We start from the raw sequence: 13,110 nt of genomic DNA, 5'->3' as shown, positions 1-13,110 counted from the left end.
GCTCAGAGCCTGGAGCCTGCTTCAGATTCTGTATCCCCCTCTCTCTCTGACCCTCCCCTGCTCACGTTGTCTCTCTCTCTCTCTCCTAGAAATAAATAAAAATATTAAAAAAAAAAATTAAAAAAATAATGTGTAACATTTGGGTAAGTGAAGTTAGTGGCCAATTTCAGACTGTGTAAATGGGAAGCTTCATTTGTAGAAATCAATAGATTTAACAATTATTGCTGGATTACCAAAAGTACTTAAAAACACCAATTTGGGGGAAATAAATACTATGTGTCCAGTTCTTTAAACTGAAAAGATACTCCTTTATATAATAAAACATTTAAAGAGTTCATGTAGTGAGAAGTCTTCCCCTGACCCAGAACTCCTAGCTCTCTTCCCAGACCCAAATGCTGTTAACACTTCTGTGTCTCCTTCCAGAATGGTCTATGTATGTATAAAAGTATACATGAGTATATATATTACCCCTTTCCTTCTTTTTAACATGAATGGGAGTATGCACTTCTACATTTTACTTTTCTCACCTAATGTAGGCCCTTGGAACTCATTGCGTACATATTATCACATATGCACAGTTACCTAATATTAAAGTTCCTTAATATGTTATTTTACGATTGTGCCATAGTTTATTCAACCAGTCTTCTATTGGTGGCATTTTTGTTTTTAGTTTTTTGGCTTTTATCAAAAATGCTATAGTGCACTTTCTTATACTTAAACATGCATAAGTACATATCTGTAAGATAAAGTTTTACATCTGGCAAGAGCTATCAAAAAGAAACATGCAGTTGCCCTCCAACGAGGGTAGGCATGTAGCTCCATAATTAATAAAAGAAAAAAGAATGTGAAGGGTTAAATTTGAATACTTTCCAGGTGGTTTTCAGTGGCATGCTTTGGTGGAATCATGATTTTTAGGAAGCTAAGTGGGGTTGTTGCATATTACATTCCTGCCTCTTCCCTCCCCCGGCTTTAGTTGTCTTCATTACATTCCTGCCTGGGAAGTGTTCCCAGTGACCTGGGTTAGGCATTAAGATCATGGGAATCCAAGATTTTCCCATGTCTTCCAGCATGTTTGTTCACAAGAACAGGAAAACTTCCTTGCAGCAGGGGAATTTTAACCACTGTCAGTCACTTGGGAATCATTCAGTGAGGGTCCTTTGAATATAGATGGTCAAGGAGAGGAGAGGTAGTGATAATATCTTAACAGTAGTGCATTTTATAGTACTCAAAATGCCTTTTCATGTTTATGGGAAGGAAGTAGACAGAAAGATACAGTGATTTGCCTGTTGTCCTATACATCCAGTAAATGCCAGAGACAGGTCTAGAATTCTGAACTTCTGGGTTTGTTGGGATTGTTTTGGGCTATAAGTGGCAGAAAAATGTGACTATAATGGCTTATTCAAAAAGAGTATCATCTGGAGGTCGATGGTTGCTGATATTTGCTCAATGGTCAGTAGCTCAGCAATGTCAGGGCCAGTGTTACTTTTTTGGCCGTCCCCTTGTGTGCGTGATAGCTGCTATATCTCTAACCATTACATTTGCCTTTAAGGCAAGAAGAAGGGTTGAAGGGAAAGGGCGAGAACAAGGGCTGTGGCTATATCAGGAAAGTAAGTTTTCCTGTGAATCCCCCAGCAGATGCCTACTTCCGTTCTCATTGGCCAGAACTGTTCATGGCTCCACTAAACTTAAAAGGTGGTGATCAGGGTGGTGACTTCTGTTACAGTATACTTCCTACTATTTTGATGCTGTTCAGTGAAACATATTTAGTCAGTTTGACTTAAGTGATATTAATTTCTAATTCTCTGTATATTTAGAGTTTATACTATATAATTTAAATATTGTATACTATCTTATTTTTTTGAGTGTGCCGGAACCTTAGCTCCTATCTAGATTTTAAATTCCTTTGTGTTTGAGACTAGATCTTCTACCTTTTTAAAATAAATATTTATATATATTTTTAGTGTTTATTTTTTAAATGTTTTTATTTATTTCTGAAAGAGAGAGAGAGACAGCGTGAGCAGGGAAGGGTCAGAGAGAGAGGGAGATACAGAATCTGAAACGGGCTCCAGGCTATGAGCTAGCTGTCAGCACAGAGCCCGACGCAGGCTCGAACCCATGAACCAAGAGATCATGACCTGAGCCAAAGTCAGATGCTTAACTGACTGAGCCACCCATGCGCCCCAGTGTTTGTTTATTTTTGACAGAGAGACATAGTGCAGGCAGGGGAGGGGCAGAGAGAAGGAGACACAGAATCCAAAGCAGGCTCCAGGCTCCGAGCTGTCAGCACAGAGCCCAACGCGGGGCTCAAATGCACAGACTGTGAGATCATGACCTGTGCTGAAGTCCAACGCTCCACAACTGTGCCACCCACGTGCCCCTAGATCTTCTACTTTTTGTATGAGACATAGCCTCAATCTTGAGTATTAATGAGAAAGGAGCTCCAGTATCAGGAAGCCCACATCTTAAGGTCCCTAGTGAGTTCATAGTAAGAGTGGACTGCTAACAAGCAACTTAATTGAGTTAAATTGAATAATTAAAGTAGAGAAAAGTAAAAACTTTAGAATGAGAATAATAAAGACTCCTCTATTGAGGGCAAGAGACTATGGAGAATGGATTTACTTGGAATGCAGTACTGTTTTCTACGCAAATAGAGGCTGTAACTATGTTAATATGTTTCTTTAATTCATAGGGTGAGAGGGCAGAACGATGTGGGAAGAACATTGTATTGAAGTTAGGAGCTCAGCTCTAGATCTAATTCTGACTTTATGTAACTGTGATATTAGGCAAGTCATTCTCCAGCTTCCTCTTCTAGAACAGGAATAATAATTGCTGCTTTACAGAATTGTTGGAGAGTATATGCAATAGTATGTATTTACTACTTCATGGCACCTGGCCATGAGTACCTGGCCAAAAGTACCTTTGGTAACTTTTTACTATGATCGTTAGTATTGTGTTGATCTTGGAAGAGCCTTTTTTGCTATAATTAATACTTATCTATAAAATGCAAAAGATAGGTATTATTTAAGATTCCTCCTGATTCCAAAATAATCACATTTCTACAGTAAGTACCTCAAGTGGAGCATTGTTACAAAGGTATCTGTGGAGTTCTGGCTGCACTGAGTTCATAGGAGAGACCATGGTGTATGGATTGATGTCACTATGTCAGCCAAATAATTATTAGAACAAAAGTTTGTTGGGCACTCAAGTACCTTCTGAATTACCCCCAGTGCACTGAAATAAGCTAATGAAATACTGGCCAAACCACTGAGCAATGAAATTGGGTATAACTAATCTCATGATTTATTTCAGAGTATAGGTATAGTTGTATAATATAAAGACAATGAGTGCTGAGGGTTATTAGTGCCCAGAATTGGTGACAGTTTGGGGAACTGGCATATCTCCTTCGTAAATGTAAGTGGATATTGATCTTTTGAGGACCAGTTTCACAGTTTGTATCAAGAGCCAGCAATTCCATTTTTAAGAATTTATCTTAAGGATATAGTTAAGGATGTGTACAGAAATTGAACTATAAGGATATTCTTCTAGTAATATCTTTAAAGTGAAAATATTGGAAAATGCCTAAAAATAGGGGATAAGTAAATTATGATATTGCCATCAGTTGATGAAATATTTATATATATTGACATGGAAAATGCTTATAATATGTGAAGCAGATTTCAAATATATGTAAGTATGTATAGAAAAAATGAGAGAGACAGACAAACTGGAATAGTGTGGTATTGTAGATTATTATTTTTTATGAGAGCTTTTTTGTAATCTAATTTCTTTCATGAACATGAATTTTTATAATAAAGGCTTAAAGAAAGGTACTTAATTTAATAAATGTGTATGCAAGTGATTACTGGTATCTACTTCTCTTCCAAGATACAGAATACTTTTTAAGTACATGCTGTTCCCTGGATGAAGACAAATGGCTCATTGGGTTTCATAGGGAAATTATTTGCCAGTGAGTGTGTCCTTCAGACTGTTTTTCAGACTACTTCCAGATACTTTCTTAACCATAAATGGCTAGAGTGGGGCTGACTTTAAGCCTACACAGGTTTCTATGGGACAGTGTAGAACTTTGTATACGAGTAGGGATGGGCCCATATCTTTGACTTGTTCCTTTGACCTAATTTTCATGTTTTGCCTTTTTATCTATTTTTTTAAATTTATTTTTAGCAATCTCTATACCCAATGTCGGGCTCAAACCTACAGCCCTGAGATCAAGAGTGGCATGCTCTAATGACTGAGCCAGCCAGATGCCTCCTCTTATGTATTTTTCTTTTAATTTTTTAATGTTTATTTTTGAGACAGAGACAGAGTGTGAGTGGGGGAGTTGCAGAGAGAAAGGGAGACAGAATCTGAAGCAGGCTGCAGGCTCTGAGCTGTCAGCACAGAGCCTGACTCAGGGCTCAAACTCACAAACCTAAGCCAAAGTCGGATGCTTAACTGACTGAGCTACCCAGGAGCCTATGAAAATATTTCTAAGGAAATATTTACAGGAAAACCTGTAGTTGGCAAAATGTATTAAGCTTTTACTAGGTATAAGACAACTGTTCTAAGTACCTTGATGGATGAGTCCTTGTCTTCAGGAATTTACAGTCTGCTAGGAGAGACATTTGCATAGTTAACTAATATAAAATTGAATGGTAAACAAAGCACTATGGGCCTTGGAGAGGCAACAGTTAGTATGATAGATGGAAATTGGGAAAGAGTTTGTAGAGAATTGAATTGGACTTTGAATGATGAGTAAGATTTTAGTTAGTAGGTGTAAAATTTAATGCCGTATTTTAGAAATTGGGTTATTTGGGGCAGAGAGAGAGTAGTAAATTGGATGTGGGAGAGGCCAGAAATGAGAAAATGGTAGGTTGAGGGAAAATAAAATAATGAATCTAAAACACCTAGTACAGTGCTTGCCTGGCATGTTGTAGGTACTCATCAAACTTCACCTCTTTCTAATTCCAACATATTTATCTTCAGGAGTATCTTTAAGTTACCAAAAAAGAAAAGTTAACTTTGGGGCACCTGGCTGGCTTAGTCGGTAGAGCATGAAACTCTTGGTTTTGGAGTTGTGAGTTTGAGCCTTATGTTGAGTGTAGCGATTACCTTAAAAAAAAAAAAAAAATCTTTAAAAAAGAAAAAGAAAAATTAAATTTTAGTTTTTAGTTTGGTTTGAAAAATAAGGCATCTTGTCTAGGTCATTTTCAGAATTGCAAATGCGATAGTAAAATCAAAGTAATTGCTGTGGAATCAGTACCTTAGATCAATGCACAACCAAGTTTCTTACCCATTTCTTTCATTAGAAGGAGATCTGTTGAGAAGAGTGAATACTGGGAAAAACTTGCTCTTCTGTGTCAAGGAAGGGGACAATGTCACAAGTTAAAACATCTTATTCCTATGATGCTCCCATGGACTTCATCAATTTTACCTCTTTGGATGATGAGGAAGATACCCAAAACATAGATTCTTGGTTTGGTAAGTATCTGCTTTCTTTGGCCATTTTAAGGGTTTGTGGCTCACTTTGTTCCAAGTACCTTTAAAAAAAAAATAGTAGGAATTGCAAGAAAATACCTAAAATATACATTTTTTTCTACACCAAGATATTTTATTATCTATGATACAATAGAAATAATTGAAATGCCCAGTGCTTTAGGAGGGGGCTATCAGTGTTATTTTGCAGGTAGGAATAGTAAATATTTAAGCTTTAGTGATATATGGAAAAATTCAGATGAAACAAAGTTGAGTGAATGAAACTCTGAGACTCGCAGCATGTCTACAGTGATGGTAGCCACATAAAAACTTGCTCTACTTTCACTGGGCACAGAATCTAGTATTAGAGTTAGGATACTGACATTGGTACAATCCACCCATCTTACTTAGATTTCCCCAGTTTCATTTGTACTCATATTCATTTCTGTAGTAAGTTCTTTGCGGTTTCATCACTTCTGTAGGTTTGTGTATCTACGCCCACTGTCAAGGCATTGAGCAGTTCTAACATCATAGGCATTCTTGTGTTGCTTTTTTATAACTGCAGTTACCTCCCTTTTGCTTGCCCTCACCAATGCCTTTTTAGCTGGAGGGATTATGCTACTCAGAACTCAATTCCCAAACAAATGGGATTGCCTGATGTTGAGTCCTATGATTTGACACAAACCCTGACACCGGGCCAATAATAAATAAGGATGTGGTTGTGTTTTTATATTACTTTGGAATAATAAGGGGAGACAAGTGATATTTTAGGCTAGTAGTTGCTAGGGTCCCTTTATTTTATTCTCTCTCATGTACTTATCCTCTGTATTAAAAAAAAAATGTGATGGGAGAATAAATGAGTCCTCTGCAGCTGTACTTATCGCCTACAATGCAGTGTCCAAATGTGGTGGCACCTACCCTTCTCTCGCAAAAGGCCTTTAATGGTGTCCATTGGAGGAGGGGTCTGTTGGCAGTGGTGTGGAGGAAGGGTGAAGAGGACCAGCTGCCCTAGAAGGGTCTCCCCCATGTCCCTGCATTACTGAAACCCCCGAGGAAGAGTCTGGGTTGTCTATCTCTTTTTCTAAGTTTCTTTAGAAACAGAATACGGAATATTAGTACAATGATACTAGTAAATACAATGTGGAAGAAAAAAATTAATCCCACTATTCTTTCAGAACCACCTAAGTTCTAATATATTATTTTCAAATTCTCTTGCAAGTAATCATATCTTTTTACACAGTTGCAGTCAGATTGTGCATGCACAGTCTTATTGCTGGGGCTCACCACATTCCTGAAGCCTCTGTTTGTTGGTAGGCAGTTGGTAGATTAGATGTTTCACTACTTTGCCCTCACTTTTGGGCACAGGAGAATCCAAGGTAAATTTCCTTGGGAGAGCCTCGCTCTGTTCCATCCTCACACCCCCACTTCTTACCACCCCAGTCGAAGGAGAACCTCAATTCAAATAGACCATAAGACGTCCCTTGTAAGCCCTGCAGATCTTAATGGCTACAGTTCTCTTTAAGAGAAACATGATGTATTTAGATGGTAGATTAGGGCAGTTCTTGCTTGTATGGTCCTAAATGTGTATCAAACAAAGATAAGTAGCTACTCACAATGCAGAGTCTGCACTTCTCCTTTTCTGTAATACATTGTTCAGTGTTGCCAGTGTTATAGTGATAGTTTTTACAGTCTCTATCTCTGACGTATGATGTGTACTCACTTCATTTTGATCACAGGAGCTTTGTTTGTACTTGCCAAATGAGTTAGAGACGTGCTAGTAGGGGGCTTTAGTCCCCATTTACGTGCATTGGACTGATTTATTTTATTTCCTTGCTGATTGTTTAAATGATGATGCTCTTTTTTTCACAGAAGAGAAGGCCAATTTGGAGAATAAGTTTCCTGGGAAGAATGGCATAGGAGGGCTTTTTCAGGGCAAAACCCCTCTGAGGAAGCCTAATCCTCAACAAGCTATCGTCACACCTTTGAGATCAGGTAAGAAAGAACATTTTAGGAAAAAGCTCTTTGGCAGCCTGGTGGAACAGCGAGTTAGGGGCCTGAGGGATCTGGGGGAATTACCTACATGCTGTAGTCTTTGGTTTATTATTGGTGAAATGGGGCAATTTTATTTCATGTAAATGTGACGCTAATGATGCACTACATTCTTTTTTTTTTAATCTCTTGGAACTTAAACTAAAATAGACTTTTATTGCCACATATATAACTCTTTTCTTTTTGTGACAAGTTTTAACATAACCTAACCCGAGTCTGGCTGGGAAACAAAGCAGTAGGAGAGAAGAATGTGCTGCTTGCCACTGCATAAGAATTCTTTGAGTCATGTATCTGATTTTAAAAGACAATTGACATTTAAACTGGTGGTTACTAAGGTCGCAGAATATTTTCTATTTGATCAGAACAAAAGTATTTTTTAAGAGATACTAAATCCTTGGGGCGCCTGGGTGGCTCAGTCGGTTAAGCGTCCGACTTCAGCTCAGGTCATGTTCTCACGGTTCGTGGGTTCGAGCCCTGCATTGGGCTCTGTGCTGACAGCTAGCTCAGAGCCTGGAGCCTGTTTCAGATTCTGTATCCCCCTCTCTCTCTGAACCTCCCCTGCTCACATTGTCTCTCTCTCTCTCTCAGAAATAAAACTTTAAAAAAAAATCAAAGAGATGCTAAATCCTTAAAAATGATTCTTTTTTTGAAGTAACAGCCATATTTAGATACGATTCATATATACAAATGACCTAAAGTGGACATTTCAGTTTAAAAACAATTTTTTTTAACATTTTATTTTTTGAGAGAGAGAAACAGAGCGCAAGCAGAGGAGGGCCAGAGAGAGAGAGGGAGACACAGAATCCGAAGCAGGCCCCAGGCTCCGAGCCGTCAGCACGGAGCCTGATGCGGGGGCTCAAATCCACAAACGAGAGGTCATGACTTGAGTCAAAAGTTAGATATTCAAACGACTGAGCCCCTCAGACTCCCCATCAGTGTTTTTTTTTTTATAGTACAGTCATAGAGTAGTTGTACAGCCAATACCACGATCAATTTAGAGCATTTGAAAAGTACTCTTAACAGGTAAATCTGAAACTGGCTTTGATTAGACCATTAACTAGAGGAGCCATACCAGGAAATAGCTGTATTTTTAGCAAATTTTAGTTTACAAAGTCTAAGCTGCTGGGATGACTTTCAAATAATTAACTCATGAGGACAGATTATACCTGTTGAATTTGGGATTAGGGCAAGGACCCTGTGCTTTTGCATCTGTCCTCTTTCTTGCAGAAGGGGTTATAACTGTATGGCATGTTTCACTTGCCATGCTTGGAATGCCTGTGGCCGGAGTGCTGTATCCTCTGGCGTTATGGTAGCTCATTAGGCATGGCAGGTTTGCTGCTGCCCTGGTGGTCTTTGTGCTCTTCTTGAATTGAAGGAGTATGTAACATTACCTAATTTGTCTGGACCATTTTCAGTTCAAGGCTGTTTCGTCGACAGTGTGCCCCAAAGCCAGAGACTTCTGCTGAGTCTGTCATGTGGCAAAACCATGCACGTTGCTTCCGTGCATGCCCCTTCGGCCCCTCAGAGTCTGTGTTCTTTCACATTACGTATTTTCATCTGCCTTATTTCGTATTGCTCTCTCTGCCTCCTAATGTAATTGAAAAGTTCCTACTCATCATTCAAGGTCCAGCTCCAATACCCTTTTTCCTCTGATTCCTCCTGTTTGTGTTCTCAAAGCACTTTCCATACCTCGGTTTCAATTTTCTTTTGTGTTGCTAATACAAAGAAATACAATTAATTTTTACATATTAATCTTTTATCCTGCGACCTTCTAAACTCACTAGTTTTAGTAGTTTTTTTAAATAGATTCCATCAGATTTTTACATAGATGATCATATCTTCTGCAAATACACCTTTTATTTCTTTTTCTTGCATTTCGTACGGGCTAGAACCTTTAGTAGGATGTCGGGTAGGTGTGGAAAAGAGTGCATGTTTAGTAGACATGCTTGTCTTATTTCTGTTGTTGCATTCAGGCTTTCACCATTAAGTATGATGTTAACTGTAGTTTCTTCATAAATACCCTTAATCTGGCTGAGGAAATTCCCATCTATTCCTATTTTGTTGATAGTTTTTATTTGGAATGGATGTGAGCCTTTGTCAAATGCCTTTTCTGCTTATATTGAGATGATTATATGATATTTTTCTTTTTTTCTTTTTTTCTTTTTTGTTTTTTTGTCTGTTAATATGTTGAATTACACAGATTTTCAAATGTTAAGCCAACCTTGCTTTTCTGGGATGAGCCCCAATTGGTCATGATGGTATTTTTTCTTTTTATGCATTTTTAGGTTCAGTTTGCTACATTTTTGTTGAGAATTTCTGTATATAATTTTCATGAGGGATATTAGTCTGTATTTTCTTTGTGATACCTTTGCTTGTTTTGATAAATACCTTACTCTAAATATTCCCTTCTCTTCCTTTTTTTTTTTTTGTTTTTTTGAGAAATTTGTATAGAATTGATATTAGGTTTTACCTAAATGTTTGGTAGAATTCACCATTGAAGCCATCTGGGTCTGGAGTTTTCTTTGTAGAAAGGTTTTTAACTACAAGTAGTTTGTATTTCAAATAATTTGTCCGTTTCATCTAAGTTGTTGAATGTATAGAAGTTGTTCATCATGTTTCCTTATTATCCTTTAAATATTTATAGATTCTCTATGATAACCCCTCTTTCATTCCTGATCTTGGTAATTTGTGTTGTCTCTGTTTTCCTAATCAGCCTGGCTAGAGATTTATTAGTGCTTCTGATTTTCTGAAAGAACCAACTTTTGGTTTCATTTTTTTTCCCCCATTGCTTTTTCTATTTCATTGATTTTCATTCTGATCTTTACCACCTCCCTTCTTCTACTTACTTTGAGTTCAATATGCTCTTTTCTTTTTTCTTTTTTAGTTTCTTAGATGGCAGCTGAAGTCATTGATTTGAAATCTTTCTTCTTTTTTAACATGTTGCCTGCTATAAATTTCCTCCCAAGTACTGCTTTAATGTCATCCCACAATTTTGGTGTGCTCTGTATTCATTTTCATTCCATTCAAATACTTTAAATTTCCTTATTGATATCTTCTTGATCCATGTGTTCTTGTTTTAAATTGAGGTATACTGGATATACAACATTATGTAAGTTTAAGGTGTTGATTTGAGACATTTATATATTGCAATGTGATTGACACCTCTATCATATCACAGAATTATTTCTTTTCTCTCATTGTGAGAACAATAAGGATCTTGTCTCTTAGCAACTTTGAAGTTTATAATACAGTATTGTTGACTATAATCTCTATGACTATTATTGTTGACTGTAATCTCCAGGATTTATCTACTAGTTCCAAGTTACCTAAGTGTCCTTTAGAAGGGTGTTACTTAAATTTCCAAATACACAGGGTGGGGAGTGGCAGTTCAGAAATCTTTCTTATTGATTTCTTGAGGGATTTTATTCCATTTTGTTAAGGAACATACTTGTGTGATTTGATTTGTTTGTATTGAGACTTGTCTCATGTCCCAGTACATGGTCTGTCTTGGTAAATGTTCTGTGGGCACTTCAAAAGAATGTGTATTCTGCTGTCATTGGGTGGAGAGTTACATAAATGTCAATTGGGTCAAGTTGGTTGATGTTGTTGCTCGAGTCTTCTATTTCCTTATTGATCTTCTAAGTGTACTATCTGTTATTGAAAATGGATATTGAAATCATCAACTATTATTGTTGAATTATCTATTTTTCCCTTTAATTTTATCAGTTTTTCCTTCATATATTTGGGGCTTTGTCACCATGTGTGTATGTGTGTATATGTACATATGCACATACCATGTATGTATGTATGTTTGTAACTATTACATTGTCTTGTTGAGTTTACTGCAACATATTTTTGTTAATCAAGTTTTATTGGAATACAGCCGTGCACATTTGTTCCTATATTATTTGTGACTACTATATTCTAACCAATTTTTCTGTCAACTTGTTCCATAAATTAGAGAGATTGAAATTTCAGACTATATTTATGGATTTGCCTATTTCCCCTTGTACTTTTTGCTTTGTGTATTTTGAAACTCTGTTTTTAGGTACATAAATATTTCAGTTGTTACAGCATCTTGAGGAATTGACCATTTTATCATTTTGAAATGATTGTCCTTATCTCTGGTGATAGTCCTTGCTCTGAAATCTGCTTTTTCTGATATTAATATAGCCATTCCAGCTTTCTTTTGATTAGTGTTAGCATGGTGTGTCTTTATATTTAAGAGCATTTATTGTAGGCAGAATATAAATTGGTTTTTTTTTTTAAGATTTTATTTTTAAGTAATCTCTACACTCAACATGAGACTCAAACCTACAACTTTGAGATGAAGAATCACATGCTGTACCTACTGAGCCAGCCAGGCACCCCTATAAAATTTTTATATTAAATTTTTTTAAATTTAATCATCTCTGCTTTTAAATGGGGTAGGTGCCTCTATTGTAGCCTTGACATAATGCATTATCATTTTTTTGTTTGTTTTCCTCCCCTCCAGGAAAAAATTTCTTTAGGCAATGAGCCAAATGATTGTTCTCTAGAATAAATAATGCATGAAGTATGTTTTCATAGCCTGACTTTTCTTCCCTGTTACCTGGTTGAATTTTTTGTCTTTTGTCAAGGCTCAGTTCAGAAGTTCATAAGCTCTACCAAAAATGCTATTTCTTCCATGAAGCCATTATTTGACTGTTCTTTTCTCCGTATTCTTATAGTACTTTTTTGTTTCTGTTTCATGATGGCCATGGTAACATCAGAATACTTTATGATAAAATAGCTTCTTCCCCTTTCCACCCTTACGTTCCCTTTTCCCAAATGCTGTATTTTTTAACTCTTACTGTTTTTAATTTGTGGAGGGGAGAATAACCGGAGGTTATACCCATAATGCCTGATAATATGATTATATCGACATTAAAGGCAGAAATGCTTTTCTCTGAGGTGGTGATTTAGGCTGGCAGACAGGCCCTGGATACTTTGTTTCTGCTTCAACTAAAGTAGATTTGAGAAATGGGTCTTCTGTATAAGATTTCACTGGAACTAAAGGTTCCACACACACACAGTTTTTAATCTAGAATTCTATGTTGTTATACACACACGTATACATACTCTCAGATCCAGCTTTCTTCCTTGGAATTTGAGTACTGACTGGTTTTTGTTTTTCCACAGTTGACAACACATACTACAAAGAGGCAGAAAAAGAAAATTTGGTGGAACAGTCCATTCCATCAAATGCTGGTTCTTCCCTGGAAGTCAAGGGAAATACCTCAAAAAATACTCCAGCACAGCCACAGAGGTAAGACTGTTTGAGGGCTCCAAAGTGGTATTTATATTATTAATGTTCAAAGAATAGTTACTATAAGGTTACCCACTATGTGTCTCATACTATATTAGGCTCTTTATTTTACCTCATTTAATCTTAATAACATTTATGAATTGTAGGTAATATGCTTAATTTATTGATAAGGACTTAGAGGTACTAGGTTGCTTAAAGTTTATTTCAGAGCCAAAATTCAGACTGATTACTTTGGTTCCAGAGTCCTTGATATTTGCACTATCGATATGGATTGCACTTTAGTTGTGTGGATATATGACACA

General features: G+C 36.9%; 1 protein-coding gene across 7 annotated transcripts in view; it reads left to right on the top strand.

Annotated features, from left to right (window-relative positions):
- The window catches only part of TPX2 (TPX2 microtubule nucleation factor), a 55,883-nt gene that overhangs the window by 9,743 nt on the left and 33,030 nt on the right, over positions 1 to 13,110 (top strand). For 6 of the 7 annotated variants that reach the window (XM_077769355.1, XM_077769348.1, XM_077769349.1 and 3 more), the window contains 3 exons: positions 5,307 to 5,478; positions 7,342 to 7,464; positions 12,682 to 12,808. In XM_077769355.1, coding sequence (XP_077625481.1) covers positions 5,373 to 5,478; positions 7,342 to 7,464; positions 12,682 to 12,808 — 356 coding nt within the window. In that variant the 5' untranslated portion in view covers positions 5,307 to 5,372. The remainder of the gene's footprint in view (positions 1 to 5,306; positions 5,479 to 7,341; positions 7,465 to 12,681; positions 12,809 to 13,110) is intronic. The other variant, XM_077769352.1, reaches the window with a different exon arrangement.

This window comes from Crocuta crocuta, unplaced genomic scaffold (assembly GCF_008692635.1).
Source record: "Crocuta crocuta isolate KB4526 unplaced genomic scaffold, BGI_CrCroc_1.0 scaffold445, whole genome shotgun sequence".
Lineage (NCBI taxonomy): Eukaryota > Metazoa > Chordata > Mammalia > Carnivora > Hyaenidae > Crocuta > Crocuta crocuta.
The sequence above is the reverse complement of the archived record's forward strand: the minus strand, read 5'-3'. Positions and strand labels throughout refer to the sequence as shown.